The 21166-nt window shown below is 42.3% G+C and overlaps 2 protein-coding genes across 2 annotated transcripts in view; both read right to left on the reverse strand.

Annotated features, from left to right (window-relative positions):
• Positions 1–441: 441 nt before the first annotated feature.
• On the reverse strand, positions 442–6960 carry CH25H (cholesterol 25-hydroxylase). The gene has a single exon (XM_090057158.1). It carries the CDS (start codon positions 1911–1913, stop codon positions 1089–1091), a length of 825 nt encoding a protein of 274 aa, XP_089913284.1. The 5' UTR covers positions 1914–6960; the 3' UTR covers positions 442–1088.
• Positions 6961–12512: 5552 nt separating this feature from the next.
• LOC149859899 (putative lysosomal acid lipase/cholesteryl ester hydrolase) overlaps positions 12513–21166 on the reverse strand; it is a 30540-nt gene continuing 21886 nt past the window's right edge. The window contains exons 7-10 of the mRNA XM_090057157.1: positions 19694–19840; positions 17154–17225; positions 16468–16539; positions 12513–14587 (exon numbers count right to left, since the gene is read on the reverse strand). Of these exons, the coding sequence (XP_089913283.1) occupies positions 14354–14587; positions 16468–16539; positions 17154–17225; positions 19694–19840 (525 nt within the window). The 3' untranslated portion in view covers positions 12513–14353. The remainder of the gene's footprint in view (positions 14588–16467; positions 16540–17153; positions 17226–19693; positions 19841–21166) is intronic.

Here is a 21166-nt window from a genome sequence, read left to right on the forward strand (position 1 = left end):
ACTTTCTTATGGGAGCCTTTTATTTCTTGATTAGCCTGCTGATGTTTGATAATTACTCTGCTAGCAGCCTTTTAGCTTCTTATTCTTTCATCAGTGTCCTCCTCCATGGGCTTGAATCCTTCCATGAAAGGAATTTTACTTTCAATTTTGAGTAAATTTCATTCAAATTTCTAACCAGGCTTTTGCAAGTCAGTAATAATAACTTAAAATTGGAAGCTGGAGGTTGGCAGTTGCAGGATTTGCTAGTTATACTGTTGCTGAGGGAATGTGTTCTGTTTTCATGCCATGATGTAGGTCAGATTTTTAAACTGAATTCTTCCTTTCCTTTATCAAAAGCTGAAAAAAATAGTCAATTTATTACTCTTTCTAGAGAACAAACTAATAGTTCAGTTCTGGTACTCAGTAGATATATTTACTTACATGAACCTTTATCTTTTAATAAGAGACACTGTCAACCAGTGATCTGATACAAGTGCCAAATTATGCATACATGCATTTTCACACTGAAGATTGAGAACTAAATGTAATAAAACAAAGGATCACTTTAACTACAACAGAGTTTATTTCACTTTAAAAACAGACCATTAAGAAGGTACACAAAATAAATATTCAAATTATTGCACAGAAAACCAAAACCAAATTAGAGAATTAGTTCTGTCAGACAGCAATTTATTTGAACAAGATCAGTGTGGATGAATATAAATTGGCAGATAAAATTTCATAGAAAAACTCATGTGTATAGTTTCCATTCATATCATGTATCATTCTATCACAGTAAGAAAATATTTCTGTGTGTATGTATTGAACATCATACACCAATATATAACATGCTTTATAAAAGCTGGGATATTCAAAGGAAATAAAGCAAAGTCTCTTAATACTTCCTTATGTTTGACTCAAATAGAAATAATATAGTTAAAAAATGCAATTTCAGACAGACATGCAGAGATATAAAATATTTGTTATAAATAACTGTTATGGCCCATATAGCTGAATTCAACTATTCATACTTTGATCAGTCTGAAAAATTAAACTTTTCTTTCAGATTAGAAGTTGCACAAAGTGTGCTAGTTCGTAGACAAGCTCCCTTACTTTGGATGTACATGAGCAAATGTTCCAAAGAGTTTATCCCAATGGGTGAAGTATGGAGCATAGTTAGATCTGAATTTCAGGTGATGGAGATCATGATGTGGAGCTCCTCCATACAAGCCAAATGGCACCAGTCTGTGAGTTGACCATGGGAAGTCATAACCTGAATGATCCTCCACTGAAAGTGCAATGTTAACAAGGAAGAAAACCATTTCTGTCAAAGGGTGGCATTTCAGCATCACTGGATTGATGGCAGCAAAAAATCCAAGTGAAAGCAGTTCCCATACGCTGGAGTACTGTGCAGTAAGAGCAAATGTAGAAATGTGTTTGTGATGAAACTTGTGAAACGTCTTGTACAGCCAAGATACCTTGTGATGAAGCAAATGCCACAGGAAATACTGGAAGTCAAAGAGAAGCAGGCAAACTGTTACATCCAGCAGGAGTTTGGGCAGCTCAGGGGCCATCACAGGTAGATGCACTGGTCTCCAATACCAGTGAGCAACCGTCACTGGGAAAATCAAGACCATGTGGTGATAAACACTTTGAAGTACACAAGGCACCATCATTTCAAGAGTTGGATAACTCTGAGGCTGGATTTTGTATCTTCTTAGGGTTGGTATTTTAGTGCTTAAAAAGTCCAATGCAACATAAGGAAGGCAGAAAGTCATGTAAGCTGTAAAGGAAAACAGTGCTGGAAAATAAGGTGACCTGACCAAAGGTTCCTTCTCCTTGACAATGTCCCAGAAGAACTGCAGAGCCAACTTGTCAAACTCTCCATCCCTCCCACTGCTGAGCAGGACTCTCTTCTGCATGCTACAGTTCATGCTGATTGCAGTCTGTAACTGTTGGGACTGTGCTGCATTCGCAGGGCTTTATGCCTCTCAAAAACCCGCCCCTTTCACTTCCTAACAGACAAAAAAGGAAAATATCCTTTCTGTCCGGAAACAACAGGATACACTAGTCTCAGAGCAGAGTTCTCTCATTAGTGCAAGTAGATTTAAGCACTAAATACCAACTTTAAGAAGATACAAAATCCAGCCTCAATTATCCAACTCGGAGAAGCATTCTTTTACTTCTTAGTGCTTGCTATATCTCTGTTAAAGAGCAGAGAAAAGGGACTGTAGTGCTTTCTGTGCTTTCTCTAATGTACCTTGACAACTGTTGCTCTTTTTATTATTTTAAAATCCTATCACTCACACTGATTTTGCTACCCCATCCAGAAAATAGGTACATATCAATCATCCTATCCATATGAAGTATTTGCCTGCGATTCTTACCAGAGATTTACCAAAATCTGCCCATCCTCCCCACATCTTCCTCACTTTCCTTCCCCCCCAAAACTGACCTCCTCTCTCAGGCCCTGTAGGCAATTCAAAGATTGGAAATCTAAACCAAGGTCCAAGTTTGCAGACAGTTCCTAATCTCTACAAAGGACTCAACCAAAACCCTAAATCAGGACAGCTCGGAGCTGTCAATCCAAAGTGAGTGGCTTTATCTCATATCTGCCTGGTTCATAGAAAAATCAGCTCATGATCCTGCACTCACCAAAATCTCAAAGCTCCCATCAATCTTAGATATTTTTTTCTGTTTTCTTGATTTTTCTTTTAACAAACAGAACTGCTTTGTAAAAAGAATGAAATGCCTAAATCCCTACATGCATCATCAGAATCAAATAGATACAACATTACAGTGATAAGCATTGTACAAACCTATTTCATAATGTAAAAGTTTCTAGTAGTTTTATCAAAGGCATTAAAGCACCTGTGTAAACACAGAACTTTGTAGTTACGTCTTTTGCCCTGAAAAGGATCTAGGCCTGATCTGGTTGCATCCAATTAATGGCTCACTGGATTGGCTCCCTGTTTTTCAACTTTTGCTAACGCAATTTTATGGCTGAAGACTGGGAAGATGGGGAGGAAGTACTTTGCCCTTTCGAACCACTCTTTATATAATCACAAAGTAACTCGGGTTTTTGCTTTTTGGTCTTTGCTGAAGACGGAAAGCACAGCTTGTCAAGAATATCCTAAGAACTCCTCCTATGGAGAGAATTCACTCTGACATTACACCTGGACTCAGGGGCCGCATCTACATGAGATGCTGACTGCGCAGTAGCCCAAGGCTACTGTGCAGTAGTGTCACGTGGCAGCAACCATGACATGACACTGCTGCGCAGTAGTCTCAGACTACTGCGTAGTCCACATCACAAAAAAATCTGTTAGCACTACTGTGCTAGAACTTGGGTTACTGCACAGTCATTTAGTCCTTGTTTATACTCATGTAGACAAGTTTCTTTATTTTAATTCCCTTTGAACCTACTAGGGAAAAGCAAAGGAGGCATGATGGTTTCTATTCTCTGCTGACGTTCCTATTTGTCAAAATAAAAAAGTGAACTATAGTTTATCTTCTCCCAGGGCTTCCTCCCTGAATTATTTCCGCCCTCCTAAAGGGCTATTCTGAGCACAAGAACTACTCTGTTCTATCATCCTTCCCCAGACTCAGCACTACCTCACTCCATAACTAGGGCCAATGAAATGAGTGGCAACACCCAAGTAGTCTGACACAACTCATGAGAGACAGCGGCTGAATCTGGCCCTCCAAGAATTGCCCCATCCACTTCACACAAGAGAGGTAAAGGCACAGACACAATTGTGCTATGCTAATGGACACCAGCCAAAGATCTGAATCTAAATATTTAAATTTTAGTCCTTTAAACGTAATATTTTGGCTTGACTTCTCTTTCATAGCAGAGCCAAAGGAGGCAAATTTGTGAGCCTATTGATATTTTGGGACAGAAAATTCTATGAAGTCAGGGTTTGTTGGTTTAATGAATTACAGTTAGCAATTAAGTCTGGCATATGCATAATTGCCCTTCTATTCAATTACATTACAGTGATTTTTTCTGTAATACACATAAAATCCTCCCGCACCTCTATATCAAACAAATAGAGTGTTCAAATGCTCAAAAGAAACTGTTTCAAGTATCTCTGTCTGAATACTTGGGAGACATTGATGCCAGTTCTGTTCGATGCCCATCAACCAAGCTATAAGTACCAAACATCTGGCCAACCAAATATCAAGTTTACTGTGGAAAAGCATGTTTAAGCTTCCTGAAAAAAATATTACAGTGGTATTGGTGTTGCAGTCCTTGTCCTCACCTGTCCTGCACAAGAGTCCTCAACAAATCAAGGATTTAACAGGCAGCAGTTAATAGAGGTTGTCCCAGGGGCACAGGCCCAGAAAAGGGGGAAGCCTTACTGAGAGGCAAACCCCAGGCAGAAAGAAGAAAAAACAATGACTTACATGTTGCAGGGGCCGGGAAGAGTGGGAAAATGCGCGGTGGGGAGCTGCCCACGCGATTCGTCACCCGCGCGTATATTCAACTGAGGCCGAGTGACGTCACAGGGAGATGCCACCTGGCAGAAATAAGAAGTGCCCTGAAGGCACAGGAGGGGGGCCTGAGGAGCCGAGGAGCCATAGGAAATTGCGGCATGTGGTCACGGCAGGTGGCAGCAGAAGCAGCAGTGGCAGAAGCAGTGGCAGAAGCTGCGGCTGAGGCGACAGTGGCAACAGCAGCAGAAGTAGCAGCTGCAGCCAACTGGAAGACTGACAGGGGCTGAGACAGTAGGAGCTACAAGGTGTCCCCATGGCAGGGACGACCAATGGGAAATCGACAGGACCACCGAGGAGGGCTGTAGCAACCGCGCTGATAACCAGCGGAGGAGCCCTCAGTAGAGGCAACGGGTGTCACAGCTCCAGGATGGAGGAGGACTCTAGAGAGAAGGAGAGAGAGACCCCGGTTGGGGGTGAAGGCTGGGATCTAAGCCCGGGGTGCATGAGACATGGGGCGTTAGGGTTCAGGAGGGTGTGGGACTCCCTATGGGTGTTCCCTGTCTAGTCTTTTTTTTTTCTGTTGTCACGTTCCCTTGGCAGTCGTGGTAGCAGCATCTTGATTTTGGTTTTATGCCAGGTCACCTTAGGGTGAGGGGCTTGCAGTGAAGGTGTTACTCATATTCCCCCTTAGGGTCGGTCTAGTTTCTGCCCCTAGCGAAAGTGGGCTAGCATAGCTCTTAGTGCTAGGCCAAGGCAGACGGGATGTCATCTAACAACGAGGACACAACGGTGTGGGGACTTTGTGAAGGCTAATGGCCTCAGATGTAGGCAACACAAGGCGTCGGGGAAAACAGGAGGAGCGGCAGAGGCCCAGGGAAGACATCAGCAGGGGGTGGCAGCAAAAAAGGGTTAGGAGGCCCATTTTGAAGGTTGGCACATGGCCAGGGTGTAGGGAAGGTTGGAGCCCCATGAATGCCTGCCGAGACGCAGGACCGCACTGGAGGCATCCTCAGAGGGGGCCCCCTCCACTGAAGTAACACTCAAAGTAGTGGCAGGAGAGTTTGGGGTCAACCTGAAGACAACCGAGGTATCCTCCAGGGCCTACACGAAGGCTCCTGGTGGGCCAGAGCGGCAGATCGGGCAAAGGCGGCATGAGAACATACCATCGAAAGGAGATGGGCACAGAGGTGAAAGCAGTAGTGGTGCATGAGGTAGAGCAGGAAAACAGCAGGCATTGCTCCACGTTCCTTTCCTTACTACAGGAGATTGGGAGGATGAAACACTGGATCAAGTAGCATATCTGGGCGTGAGTGGGCAAATGGAGCAAGTAAAATGAAGATACTGTCCCCCTGCCTTCCCTTGAACCTTTGCACTGGCTTGGCAAACCCTGTGCTGCCTGTGCCTGGCCACAGGAGCTGAGCAGCGCAGCACCACATCAGTATGTCGGGAGAGGGTAGGCTGGGGCGGGGGGGCGTTAAGCAGAATGGTGCTTCTCTTTCTCCCTGTGCCATATACTGTGGTCAGCATACCCTTGCTACCTTCCTTGAATCCACGACCCCACACCCACTGCCCTGGGCACTCAATGAGTTCCCTCTGGTACTGGAATTAATGCTGTTCATGGCCCCTTGCTTTTATTAGATGTGATTGCATTCAGACACAACAATGGCTCATGAGCCTAAGTGTGCCTCCTCACATATTGGAGGTAACAAGACTTCTAAGCCTCAGAAAATTATTCAACTCCATTTTGCATAGGTTTCCAAACAGTCAGCACATGGTACCTTAAGCAAGGGGCCTCTAGTTGGATTTCTGTATCAATGCAATATATATTGCCAAGCATTCCTTTTATTTAAATAATGGAGTTTTGTTTGCATGGTCTTTTGGATTTAACTCAACATTATAAATCCAGTGTTTTCCACTTAGCTTGTAGTGCAGCCAAAATTCCCGTGTCTTAGTAGATTTCACATGGGTTGTCTGCAAAAATCAGGAATCTTGTTACAGAATTGAGATTGAACAGATGATGGGATGGAAGGAGGCTGTGCAGATAGATCCTGATTAGAATCTGTAAGGGCTCAACTCCAGGGTTTGCCTATTAGACCTGGGATTACATACAGGTCTGAACTGGGAACAGTGGAGGTCATGATGTGTAGCCTTCTATAGAAACCAAAGAGATCAGGATTACTGAAGGACTCAACTGCTGAAAAGCCCTGTCCAAATACCATCAAGAGCAAAATATTAACAGTGAGAAAACTGCAGTGTCTTATTCTCCTAGGAGCAAAAGGCTGTGATGCTACTGCTCTGTGGTTGCCCACATTTTGTTACCCGATATGGTTGCTCACATTTTGTTTTGTAGTTCTGTTTTATTCCAAAGGCAGAAGGGGGTAGGTCAGAGAGCAGGTCCCAACACATCTTAGGCTTCTTACCTGAAAAGGTAATTTGCAGGGCAAGACAGGTAGACTCCTTAGGATGGCAGGTGGAGAGGAAAGCCATGCAGGACTTACCTGAGCAACAGATTCCAGTGAAGAAAGAGAGGTAGGAGGACAACCTTCTGACTTAAAGACAAATTGGTGAGCATGCTGGAAAAGTAGAAGAGACCTGGGGTCCTTCAAGCAGACTCACCTTCCTCTAAGATGCTTCATGAAAGAGTGTGACCGCTGGACTCTACAGCTCTTGCTACTGGCACCATTTTAGACAAAGCCTTCTCAGTTCCGGAGATAAATGTGCCTTCTGCAGTCCTATTTGTTAATAAATAGCACCCCCGTGTGACAGAAAACAGTCACAACTTTCAACTTTACAATGAAGAAGTGGCTCTAAGGGAGAATTCCAGTAGGGAAACTTATATCAATAAAACTAGCAGCAGGTAGTTTTCTAATCCTTGGATGCCTTCTAAAATTTCAAAAGATGTTCTGTTCCGCAAGGAGACAAAACAAGGATCTTTCAAAAAAAAAGTTTTGTGGTTCCGCTGTGTTTTGTTGAATCAGTGGGGGCCACATAATAGCCAAAGGCATGCTGGTGTTAGGGGAGACTAGTCCCTAGTGCAAATCAGGTAAAGCAAGGAATTGACTGAATCATGTCCCACATGCCAGATTCGTGACTTAAACCCTGCACTTCAGGATGTGGTGGAGGACCAGAAACTACTCCAGAGGCAAGATGCTATTCCTGCCAAAACTGGAACTCATGTTTCCATAAAAAAATTACTTTTTATGAACTATCCTTTTCCTGTGAAGAAGGTTCTTTGAAATTTTCCAGTAGCAGTTCACTATCGCATAGAAATAAAACCTTAAAAGTTTAGTTATCCAAATTTCTCTACCACCTCTAACAGTGGTACTCAACCTTTTTAGACTCAAGGCATCTCTTGGAAAATGCCAGCTCTTAGCCTTCATTTGTTTCTTGGCCATGGAAAAATAAAAGAGCAATTTTGCTGTCGAACAGAACTCAAAGACCACAACAGGTCAGAACGTTTTTGATACTTTGGATTCTTATTTGCAATCTCTGGATTTAGCCTGAGAATCTCACCTAGGTGTTTGCACAGTGCTAAAATTGTGCAGCCACCCCATGGCACCCAAAGGGTGCTGCATCACCCTGGTTGAGAATCATTGACCTATAAGGTAAATTGCTTTCTGAAAGTTAAATTTAGCATTAACTTCTACTTAGAAAATATTATTGGGTAACTTTTGATCACCACATAAGATTTATTTAAGCAACATTGCTGTTATGCAAGGGCTAATGTAATACTAACATTACAGAATTACTTGTAGTTTGTGATGTGCTTGGAATGGGACATCGCCACATCTTATCTGAACTCTTACATACTTCTATACCTGTAGAGGAAGAAAAATCTGAATGCACGTCGCAAATTGCTCTATCAAAACCCCAGTCCAAGATTCTAATCAGGAACTTCATGGACAGACAGACACTTCCTTCCAGAAGCATAAAGCATTTTGTGTGCACGCAAGCTGTAAGTTCTAGGAGAGCAATCCTGGACTTGTACACATTTCAGATTTTAATATCCATCTTTAATGGATATTGATGGAGTTAGCTACATAGTGGCCTCCACTCTCTTGGTTTCTAATAGCTGTTGATCATAGAATAATACAATAAAACCTAACTCAGCGGGAATAGTTGCAGATTACCTTTAGCTCCTAAACTAGTGCCTTGTTATGTTGGTGCAAGTTGCAGTCCCTAGAGCATCACACAAGTGTTATAGAGTTGCTAAATGTGTACAATCTGCATTGGTAAAGTTCAGAATTCAACTCACTACATGCCACTGGAATGATTTCCCCTTCCTCTTTCCATTTTTAGTTCATCTTATTGGCTTGCTTCATCCCATTCATGTACTCAAGCATATCTATCACTGCAGGACTTATAAGTCTACAAGGAGAGTGGGAAAGAGCACCTGAGGGGCTCTGTCACTTCAAGAGAGCCGGAGCCTAGCCACAGCCTTGCAGGACAAGCAGGACACAGCTGGGGCTGGGCTGGGCTGTGAATCTTTGAACCCCAGTTAATAGGATTAATTAGGAGGCACCTGCAGGCAACCCAGAGAAAGTCAGCTGACTGGAAGAGGAATAAGGCTAGGCAGTCTGGTTTAGGGAGCTGAGCAGGACAGAGCACTGCAAAGGTGCATGTGCAGTAGTAGCAGCAGCCTGCCAGTATGTCTCTACCAGACAGCTGAAGGCTAGCGAAGGATTTAGGCCCAGGATTGGAGCAGCAGTCTGGTAGAGCCAGAAGGACCGATATGTGTATTTTGATCAGTTTTAATCTAGGAAGGCTCAAAAACCCTGACCCCGGAGGGTAGGATTTGTGTCTGAGATTTTGATTTCAGTATACTGGGTTGGTTACTGAGGGATTGCCCCGTAGTGTCTCAACTAGCCTGAAGTGGGGCCAGGGCCCAAGAGGCCAGAGGTCACTGACTGGCCACAGCAGAGATGTGGGGAATCTAGAAGCCTGATACAGATAGACCCAAAGGCTTGGGGGTCCAACTGTAGGGGTGTTTAAGGAGGTCCCATAGCACCTTCAGGGGGGTGCTGCAGTCTGACACACAAACCTAAGCAGGCAAGTCAAGAAGCTGAGAACACTGAAGCTCAGTCCAGTCCATGGACAAGGGCTACAGGACTCAGTTAGAGCAAAAGGGCAGAGGCTGAGAAGGCCAAAACCCAAAGCCCGATACTTCCAATGATAGATTCACTCTTAGACTCTCAAGATTTATTAGGAGGGAGGCTGCCTAACACCAAAGGCATGGTGGGTGAGACCAGGAACTGAGAGGGCACCCGAAGAGCTAGTTTGAGCCAGGGCAGGATTTGTGTAGCCACCAGGGGGCATCATGACCACCCTGGAACTCCAACCTGTTACAGCCACAGTAGCCCTTGGGATAGGGGTATTCATTAGGTCTGTGCAAAGCTTCAGCAGCCGATTTGATTCTGTGACAGGGCACCTTTGGTGCCTGTCACTTCAAGAACAGCAAACAGGCAGCAGCCAGGTGCCTGATGAGGGCAGTCATTTGGCCTAGTGCTATAATCTGGGCTGCAGTTTGCTGCAGGAAGGAAGGAGAAACATCAGGCTGAGAGGCTGCTCCAACCAGAGTCAGGAGGTGAGGGCAGGTGTGAGGCCAGGCAGGATAAGTGTGGCCCTGAGAAAGAGGGCAGTATGAAAGAGGCTGGGTGAAAGCCAGTGGAGTGAATGGGACGCTGGTGAGAGAGAGGTGGTATGTGAGTGGCCTTCTGGGGCTGTAGAAAAGAGCTACAACTGCATGCACAGTTTGCTCTGGCCACAGGCCAGAGAAGTAACACCAGAGTAACATCTGCAAGGCATGGGACCCGTGGAGGGGAGGCCAGAGCGGGTAGTAAGGCCGTTGTCAGCCGGGCCAGTAATGGGTAGCAACTCTCATATTTTTCCATCAAGGCATGGCAGGTGAGTGAAGACCTCAGGAGCAGGGCAGCCAGCAAAGATCCGACGAGGAGACACCCTGTTACAGATTTAGAGGAGATTTGGCCCGATTTGGGGTCCAAATTTCCAAATCTGAATCGAGTCAGGAGACCCATTAAAAGGTCTGAATCGGAAGCTTCTGAATTTAATTGGAAACCTCCAAATTGATTTGGAGATTTGGGCAGTCCCCGCTTACCATCCGCAGGGAGCTGGACCTAGGCTCCGTGCCAGTAACTAGGGGGCAGGGTGGGGGCTGGAGGAGAGGATGGGAGGTGACCATGGGGTGACCCCCACCTCGCCTCATCCCCTGATGGCTCCCCCAGCCCTCCTGAGTGTTCCCCCCCACCCACTCTCCCAGCCCCACCATCCCAGCACTTAAAAAAATAAATAAGCCCCACACTCACTGGCTGCAACAGTGGTGATCGGAGCCTCTGGGGGCTTGTGGCAGAGTGCCCCCATGCAGTGTGGGGCGGGGGGGCAGTAGATCGCCCTCTCCCCCTGCCTGGCACTTGGCAGCAGCTGTCGCATTGCGCGGGTGCAGCATGGCTTGGTAGGGTGCCGCAGAGCTTCACATGCTGTCTGGGAGATGAGGCAGCTTGAGTGGAGCACTGCTGGGCTCCAGATGACTGCTGGAGCAGCCCCAGCTCCAGGACAACTGCCACAGCACCCTGCCAAGCCACGCTGCACCTGTACAATGTGACAGCTGCCGTGTGGGTGCCAGGTGGGGGGGGAAATGATCCTTGCGCTGCACAGGGGGGCTCTGTTATGAGCCCACAGAGGCGCTGATTGCTGCCACTGCAGCTGGTGAGTGCAGGGCTTTTTTAAGTGCTGGGATGCTGAGGCCGGGCAGGGCAGCCATAGGAGGAATTGGGGAAGCAGCCAGGGGGGTGGAGCCCCACTCGCCACCGCCACATCCCTGCCACTGCCACTATCACCACCACCTGTTTGATTCAGAGGAGATTCAGCCCTATTCGGCGGCCCAATCTCTGAATCTGAATCGGCTGAATCAAATCAGAACGGTGATTCAAATCACTGAGAATCGAATCACTGTCCCTCGAATCAGCCAAATCTGAAGCCGAATTGGATACTTGCTGCTTCACACAGGCCTAATATTCATAACTCCCATCCCACTTCTTGCAAGGCAAAGTGAAGTAGTATTAGTTCAACTTGGTACATGGTTCTGGTTTTGCTTCCAGTCAGTTCTGCATTCCCCTGATAAGCAGAGCTAGCAGAAAATGGGAATTTGTATTCCTTGCTACCTGAACATACAACCTCTACTGTACTCTCATCACACACGCATGTCCTAAACATAGTAGTATCAGTAAAATACATTACAAAAGGAATAGTATCAGTGTTCAAACAGGACAGACACACAATGTGGTTACTTCAAAGAAAAGTGGAGTGTACAGATACCACAGAGCACACACTCCAGAGAAAATGTCATTCTCTAGGGTAAGGCTTTTTATGAAGAAGTAGAAGCTGTAAATACATTCACACTGCTGTACATGGTGGTGTCAGTTTTACTGGGGGGACATACCCTTTGTTCACTGCAAATTAGCTCTTTTGCCACCTCTCCAGTGACCCTACCTGCAACAGAACCTGCTTTAGACATCCTTACTACAAACTAAATATGCTGTGGAGTAAAATAGAGAGCCAATTACTCCATAGTAATACTGTTGTTGGTCAACATTCTAAATGTTTGGAAATTAGTTTCTTGCACAACATTATTATTCTATGCTTTATAATCAGACAAAATCCTAAGCAATCCAGTTGTCCAGGGATGTGATAAAATAAACCTTTGATTTCACTGCTTTTACAATAAGTCATTACAAGTTATTGGAAGGTTTATAAATCATGTTTCGCAAGCTCAATATAGTTCCTTCTATCAAGACTAGAGTGAGTCTCTTTTGAAAGTCTCACAAAAGAAGCCAAATATCCAAGGAATGGCTGTTAACTCTAAACAGTGACCTTTTAGAAGCAACGGACACCATGGAAGTGTACTGTGCTGCTTTGCTCTTATGTTTTATGTATTCAGGACTGGTGCTAGAAACCAAAAGATCATGTAAAGAATGTTTATCTGCACAAGCCGCCCCAGTCCACTACAAGCAAAAAAACCAAATACCTTCCCCCCCCAAATCCAAAACCCCACCATTATACCAGCACAGACAATCCAGTTTCATTGAAAATATTTAAAGCTTTAATGAGTACAATGTGCATCGCTTTGCTATGTCATGTACTGTCACAACAGCTGTTCTTACCAGTTTAGACTCTTTTAGAGATTTCTTTGCATTACAATAATTTGAAGCAAACACCAATGCTAGCAGTATAAAGCATGCTTATGGACCCTCTTAAGAGCCATAACTGAAATATCAATCAATAACTGTTTTCTCTAAATAATGTAACCTTAGCCTGAAGGATTCCCTGAGCCTGACCAAAAAGTTTTAAAAAAACCCCCACGAGTTATGGCTTATATTTTTTCTAACTTCTTTAAAAATATTTTCCATTACTTGTAGATAAATTCAAAATTTTAAAGACCAAGGAGAAAAGGGCACTAATGAAAAAAGCTACCTTTCAGGTGGAGGTTGTGGACTGGAATTCTGGAGACCTGGGTTCAACTCCTGCTCAACCAAAAAAATATTATGTGACTTTAGGTCACTTTATCTTTGCCTCAGCTTCCTGTATGCAAAAGCAGGGACAATACTGCCATGCCTCACAGGGGTTGTGAGAAAATTCTACAGTGAAGAACAACATATATGTAGCCAAGATAATCAGTGCATCAGAAGCTAATTAAGCAATTATGAAAGTATACCTTAGCCACTAAATAATTGCCCTTGGCCCCTTCTTGGCCAATGTCACATACTGGAGCCTTTTTTCTCTAGTGGTCATTCATCAGTGCAAACAAGATTTATTACCGACATCTGCCATGCTTTCCCTTGCAAATCAGAATCTAGTACTAGCATTACAGAAAGTGGTATTTTCCTTTAACCATTTTGCAAGGACAAATGGTAAGCAGCAGTGCTCATCGAGACTTGACACTTTAAACATGAAACACTGTGGTCCAGTTTCAATGATTCATTATTTTGGATACACAGGGCGTGACAAACTTATCAAGGCCAAAAGAAGCAATTCCATTTGGCACTGCAAACTTGCACCACACTTCTTAGCTAAAACTTTGAACTAAAGTAACCTGTCATTTTATTTTTAAATATGGCTAAATAAAGATTAACGTGCAAGGAAAACAGGGAGATGACTTTTAGAAAGGCTTGCTGTACTGCCAGTGCCAAAATATCTCTTCATTAGCACCAGTCACAAAATCTGGGAGGTCATTTTTAAATATCTGTGGAGGTATTGTTCAAGGTGAAGTACTTATTCTTTGAACTTTCAAGCTGCTGAAATGATGAGTGTGTTAATTTGTCTTTCAAACCTATACTTAAATCTGCATGAATGTAAAGCCTCCATGGTTGAAGGTCCCACTGCTGTTTTCTCAACTTCATGAAAACAGCAGCATAGGAAAAAGAATTTTGTGGTGAGAGAGAAATAATACTCTGTGGGCACATCTACACACAGGCATTTACTGCGCAATAACCAAAATTACTGCACAGTACAGGTTTATATCTACATGTGCACACCCATACTGCACAGTAAATGCGGCAATTTACTCCAACTTCAGCGTAAATTCGATACCTGCATCACACAGATATCAAATTTATGCCCAATTAGTGACTGCACACTAACACACATATAGATGCTTTGCTGTGCAGTAACACTGTACACACTTTAATGCCTGCATGTAGATGCCAGCCTACTACTGCTTACTGTGCAGTAATTTACTGCACAGTAAATTTAAGCCATCATAAATGCACATGTAGACATGTCCTGTGTATGCCAAAAACAGATATTAATTCATAGGCATTTTAAAAATGCATCATAAATAAAGATCTATTTGCTCTTGCCATAAAAATAAACATTTCAAAAGTGGAATTTAGAAAGATTAATCCCCAAGATACCAGACAATTCAGAGAAATTTTTTCATCAGGGCAATGATTTCATTATACATGCGCTTGGGTGCATCAAGACCCCAGATGAAGTCCAAATGTTCCCATTCAGGAATATTTTTGTAGTAAACCAAGTTTGGGATCTGAGTGCACAACACATTCACATCCTTTGGGTCTGCAAGCCAGTCGTGTCCACCAGTCCACACAGCAGTTGGCACAGTCATTGCTTTTACTTTGTAGAAGGGAGGTGTGGTCTAGGGAGGGAGAAAACAAATCTTATATAAATTCATTCACCCCTTGTTAAAAAGAGACAGCTCAAACCTTAAAAAGAACAAGTCTACAAGGTTCTTATCAGTGCATCACACTGACAAGTGCAAAAAGAAGACAGAAGCCATAATCCAAGCCTCTCCTCTCTCTTTGCTTTCGAGTAACACAAGCGTGGGGAGCACGGGTCACTTCAGGGGAAATTCTAACTCCAGACTGTGTCATATTAAGGATGGCTCAATGGAAAGGATACAGCTTTCTAAGGTTAAAAGCTAGCAAGGGACAAAGGTGGAAGAAAAAATAGTTTACCAAACTGAATTAATTTTAATCTCAAACCTGATTGTATAGGTGAATATGTGAATGAATACATATTTCTGGCCCAATGGTTCCCAACTCTTCTAGGGTGCTGCTACACATTACCTTTATGCTATATTAAGTGCCATGCAACACTGAGTGGTATTAATGTTAGAACAAACTTTGAGTGGTCACACATTAAGGTTTAATGTCATCTGACCTGCACAACTGTGACTTGCCACTGGAGGGCAGGAGAGCCAGGATGCCTGTTCTAGGTGGAAGAGGATAGCTGTGGGGGTGGAAGCATGAAACTGGGACGCAAAAAGGCATGGGGGCAGGGTCTGTGGTGAAATGAAGGAAATCAGCCTCTGAAGTGAAATGAAAGTAATAAACCCCCAAAAAATAAAATGAAAGAAGTGAAAAATAATTAAAAAAAAAAAGTCTCGGGTGTTAATGAACTGGGATTGGGTTAGGAGTGGGGGGGTTATTGGTGAACCAAATCTGCAGGGGTTGTTCTGCCCCAGCTGGCACTGTTTGCACTGCTAGCTGCTTGCACTGCTAGCACAGGCTCACAACCCCTAGGGCCAGGAGGGGGAGTTGGCTTGATGTACCCCCCTGCACAATTGGGGTAGAAAAGTCTGTCCACACAGAGTAGGAAGCAGGGGAAGGGACAGTGTATTCTGGGATGCTGGAGGACTCAAAATTGATCATTTTATTTCTGTGGAACAGTCACACAGCACTGTGGCATAACTTTAAGATGCCTAGAGGGTGCTTACCACTAGTTTTTGTGCTGTAGTGTATGGAAACTCACACATTAAGAGCTCTTAGTATAGCCTAAAGATAACATGCAGCAACACCCTCATACTCAAAGCACCTCTCAGAAAATGCCAGCTATTAGTTTTGAGTTGTTTTTTGACTTCAGTAATATAATAAAGCAATTCTTTTGTTGCAAAGACCTCAAAAAGACCACAACAGGGCAGAATGGTTTTAACACTTCTATTTGAAATCTCAGGGATTATCTTGTGAGATACCCTCAAAATATCTCAACTATGGCACTGTTCTTGAGAATCACTGTTCTAGTCTGTATTACACTAAGTTAATTTCAGTTACTAAAGTAATTGAGGAAAAGTTTCCAGTGCTATGCATAGGATGCCAGAAGATCACGGAATGCAAATGAAACTGCAGGATTTAAGGAGGCTGAAGACTAGACAGGACAACAAAATTAAATTCCTCTGATGAAAGTGCTGTGGGTTCGTTAGTGATCTAAGCAGAATGAACTTTGGTTAAAACCAATTCAAAAGGCTTCCCCTCCAGCAAGACTGTACCACCATGCTTTTTAGTAGAGAGCCTACTCAGAGGGAAATGTCCACTAAATAAATATATCCTACAATGCCTGCCTTTTTTGACAGGTCTCCCTCCTGAGCACTAACCCAGGCTTCAGCCTGCTTAACTGAAGCTGTTAAGCAAGCTGCTTAGCATAGCCTGACAGGATCCTCTGGGCATGTATATTCTGCCAATACCTTCAAAGCTTTAATTTGTCTCCCAAGGCTAAGTTTTTCAGTTAAGCAAACTTTACCTGGTTATAGTGAATCCAATTTGCAGCTCTGCTTCCCCAGTCATAAGCTTGGAGTTGACCAGATTTCACAGCCTAAAAGCAAGTACATGATAACATAATGTCAGCAAATGCATGAGTAGAAGACCTTGCACCTAGGAACTGTAAAGAAATAAAAATGCATATTAACTGGAGAAGTGTCCAGTCATCTATAAAACAAGTGCCACAAGACAAGGCACCAAGGTACTGACAAGAAACAAGATGCAGTCATCTAGACTTCCAGGGATGCACACAGGACGCATCAGACACAATTGTACATATGGGCACTTCTGAAAATCTTGCTCGTTGTAAGCACAGTTTGAGCAGAATTTTGTTCTTACGAGCTGTTATTTCGGAGCATTTGTATTGCAACATTTACCCAGTTAATTCAGTCATGTAATCAGCTGAGCCACTTTGGCAATAAGCATTTCAGTAACTGCCAATTTTGAGAACAAGTATGAATCAGAGCAGAAAGGATATGCTACAAGCCAGGCCAACTTCTCACAGTTTTTAACTATATAAAAGTAAAAAGGTACTGTTCAAGATTACTTATGGCAAGTTTCAGAATTTTACTCAGGATCTTTTTAAGACATTCCCTCATTTCTGTTAAACAATACAGTGTTCTATAAACAAGCTAGGGTGAAAGGCACTTCAGATTTTGAATGTTCTACCTGGCTCCAATGAATAATGTTTTGTACAGATGTCCCTGCAGGGCAGTGTGTTGAATACACATCAACTCGGCTCTGCAAGAAAGAAAACAGTCTATCAGAACTGTCGTCTCAAAGTGCAATAGTTCCAACCCTTACTGCTTTCTTTACAACCAAATAGACCAGTTCAAATGAGGAATGATAAGTTCTAATTGGACAGTTGGGTGCATACAACAAGCACAAACTAGACAGGATGCTAAAGTCTTGAAGAATATTAACCACTAATTGAAGAATGTGGTCAACTTCAGCGTTGCGGGGGGGTTGGTTTTTGGTTCATTTTGTTTTTTGGACATTTCTTAAAACAATAAGACTAAGGGGGGTTCATTTTTTCGTAATTTCAAAGAAAATGCCAGGAATGTGAAGGTAAGCAGAGAGAAGCCTTCCCCTGACACCCTGTGAACTCAGACAATAGTTCTGTTCACGTGCACAATAAGAATTTCTAAAAGGAGACAGGAACTAGAAAACCTAGCTTCATTGCCCCAGCAATGGAACACTAAAACTTAAAGTAGCAGTGACAAAAAGTAAACTAAATGTCAAAAGAAATATAGGTTTGATATTCTATGCTAGTCTTAAGACACTGATTTTTTTTTTAGAAAACAGGTTGACTTTAAATTTGGCAGTAATGAGCATGAAGCATTTTTATATCATATGCAAATTTTAAATAATTTAAAAAGTATTAAATATGAGAAGCACTTTAACACTTTTTTATTAATTTTAAGTGCTTCTTTCTTCTAATGGTTTAAATAGACTATTCAGTCAAACAAAAGCAGGCTGTTAATCTAATTTTGGTTTATTAGACTTCCATTTTCCTGCAAGTCAAAGCTTGGGTTGAAGAGCTAGGTACCTAATCAGTCCAAAAATAGTTGGTCAATCATTTTCAGATAATGGTCAAGTACTTTAAACATTAAGTTATTATAACAGCAAAGAGAGACTTCAATCTTCAACAGCTTATACATTCATGCTAAAAGAAATACAAATTAACTGATATTGTAAAACAGTGAAATTAAATTCTAAACAATTGTAATGATTATAACTAACAAGAATAGGTAAGTATAAATGTGACTGGTGTTCTTCTGAATGTAATAGTTCTTCTTTTCCTTGGCCTTTATCCCTAGAACTCCAAGATCAGCCCTTAATCCTGCCCTTGCTAACAGTCGATACAATAATGCAGTAAGAAAAGGTAGGACACCACATACAGAAGGGTGATTTTGGCTTCGAGTTTGACTTCAGTCAGAAAATAGATGTTCGTTATCTGTCTGGTCAACTGACTGGCTTGTCAATCCTACTTAACATCCAGAAAAGCATGATCACATGAATCCACGTGACTTAAATCTCAGACCCAGATCTAGAGCTATGAAAAACTGTGGGACTGGGACAGGTCATTATACAAATTCAGCACTTTGTTTCGTATAAAATATTGCAGTCACATTTTTGGATAAAATTCTGTAATATATCCTTCCACCAAGGATGAAATAATTGCCCCACTGAGTTCAGCAACAAGACTGCTGCTAAGCTTCAATTGAGTTGGGATTTCCAGCACAGGGATGTGTCATACACTTTTAATGAGGTTTAAAGAATGGAGAAAACACTTAATTGAAGTTACAAATTCATAGAGAATATCAGAATGTGCTTATTCATTGCCCTCTCAATTGGCTACTACTCGTAGAATGGCTAGCCCAATTCACTCTGCCTGCCCCAGTGCTGACCAGCACCTCAAATCTTTATACAGATTCTTATAGATCTGTTCTGACTCATCCTCCAAATGCTGTTCATCTCTACAAATGGATTTAAAAATGAAACTATGAAATTCTTATTATTCTAAGAGGAGGTTTCTTGTTTTAATGATCAGTCCTATGACCTCAGCCTGAGATTGGAATAGCAAAATGAAGCCTTTCCTTTTTCAGCAACAAAGGTTCTGAGAGTCAAATTATGTCCTAAGTGACACTTGTTCCCTCATCAAGTTTTAAAATGACATCCCCAGTGACAGCTTTCTTCAAAAGATTTGCATAGGTACAACTAATTAGGATTTTGAGGGGATCACGAAAAAAAGCTGCATATAGACCCACGACTGTACTTAATCAACATGTCAGCAATAAAACCCACTGTTTCCTGTGCTTTAACTTTTTCTTTGGAGTTCAGATGGTATAAATTGGCCAAGCAAGAAGCACTTATGAATACTGATTTTTACTCCTCATTTCTAAAAGGGAGTAAGAATTCTTGTTTCATTTCTCATGCCATTAAATCTCATCTGCATTTGTTTCCAACCACACTCCAACCAATTTGTTTCCATCCACAACTTAACAACATGCAAAATTTTGTTTCTTCCGCTTTTAATAGCCAGACTTCATACAGTTGGATTCTCATCTATAGCAAGAAAGACACTCATTCAAACTGCAAATATTATACTTTTCTAAAAAAACTAGTATACACACCACATTGTACATTAGCAGTAGGAGGCACAAAAAAAGTCCCCAAGAAACCTTTTAGGTATATTCAGAACATACCATATTTAAATTTCTTTCATTAAAGCCACAAAGAAGAAAGAAGATATTGCCACAAAGGTCATCAAGTAATTCGTGAGTACAAATATGGGTAGCAAGCCACTTCAGTATCCAATTTTGAGGCAGGAATTGTTTCTTTCCAAATATAATCTGTAAAACAACAAGCACAAGGAACATACACAACAGTATAAGTTGATTTGCCTTTACATGTTATGCAATAGTTTAATTGAGATAATTACTTCTGAAGACCTGTGATATGAAGGAGTGGACATCATATTAATCTAAGTTGTAAGTCTGCTGTGAAATTTATGATCAGTATCTTTGTGATCAGGATGCATAATGGTAACCCAAAAAACAAATACACAAAAAAGAACAATACACGTGAACTGGACCAATCATTAAATCAATTCCAAACTTTTAAGTTTTAAACTGTTTTGAATTCATTATTTTAAGCTGCACCTCTTAAATTCAGATGGTCTTTATGGGCATTTTTACATGAGTTCTGGAGGTAGAGGGAGCACTTCAATTAGAGTGGCCCCAGAGCCACTAATTAAAGCACCCACAGCGTCTTGTGTATCAGTGTCCTCATCCTTCAAAATGGCAGCAGGGGCATTTTCACTAAAGTTCGTTGAATGAGCTTTAGTTAAAGCACCCCCACCACCATTTTGAAGCATGGGGATACTGATACACAAGATGCAGAGGCTGCTGGAGGCATGCTAATTAGCATGGTCCAGCAGATTCAGTTGAGTCTGCTCTGATGTACTGTAATTAGAGCACATCAGAGCAGCCTCCTTGCATGTATACAGGCAAATTAATATGCCAGCTATGTTTTCAAAACTTCCTCAATTCAGAGCACATGAATAAAAACAAAGCTGGGTTATAGGGCAGCTTCCTCTTGTTAGATATTTTTAAAACATCCATGGGTTTGAACATCTCACAAAGTGCCCTAGCAAAGCACGTGACCTCACTTGCTGATTTGTGGGTAGCTGTGTGCTCTCATGCTAATTTTTTTATATATCTTGTTATGACCAGGCCAAGTTGTATGGACATGGGGATTTCTAGAAAATAAATCACCTCAGCTGCAAGCACTGAGCAGCTTATAGAACTGATTAAGCATCCGGGCTCTTTATGAGAAGAAGGACACAGGAAGCAAACGGGTATTATTCTGCCCATGTTATCTGTCCGAGGAAAGAAACAGAGCTAGAAACAAGTGAAATTCACAAAAAATTCACAGGGGTATATCCTGCAGTTTCAAAAGGGCCTCAGAAACAAAAAATGACATCCCAGCGCCCAAGTTCCAATCTGCAGTAACTTGTATGACCCTCTGTGTGGAAACTGTGTGGTTCATGTGAACTGCATAGACCCTGCAGATAGCATGCAATGCATGGTGAATGCTCCTGTTAAGCGGAGTTTCTGCCAAAACTTGTTTAACCAAAATGAATGTATTAAACTATGTAGGTTCTCCAAGAGATATTC

This window comes from Crocodylus siamensis, chromosome 7 (genome assembly GCF_052110815.1).
Source record: "Crocodylus siamensis isolate JL-2025a chromosome 7, ASM5211081v1, whole genome shotgun sequence".
NCBI classification, from domain to species: domain Eukaryota; kingdom Metazoa; phylum Chordata; order Crocodylia; family Crocodylidae; genus Crocodylus; species Crocodylus siamensis.

Excerpts from the sequence above, each read along its gene's own strand:
- CH25H (XM_090057158.1), bottom strand. The coding sequence starts at position 1,913 with ATGAACTGTAGCATGCAGAAGAGAGTCCTGCTCAGCAGTGGGAGGGAT.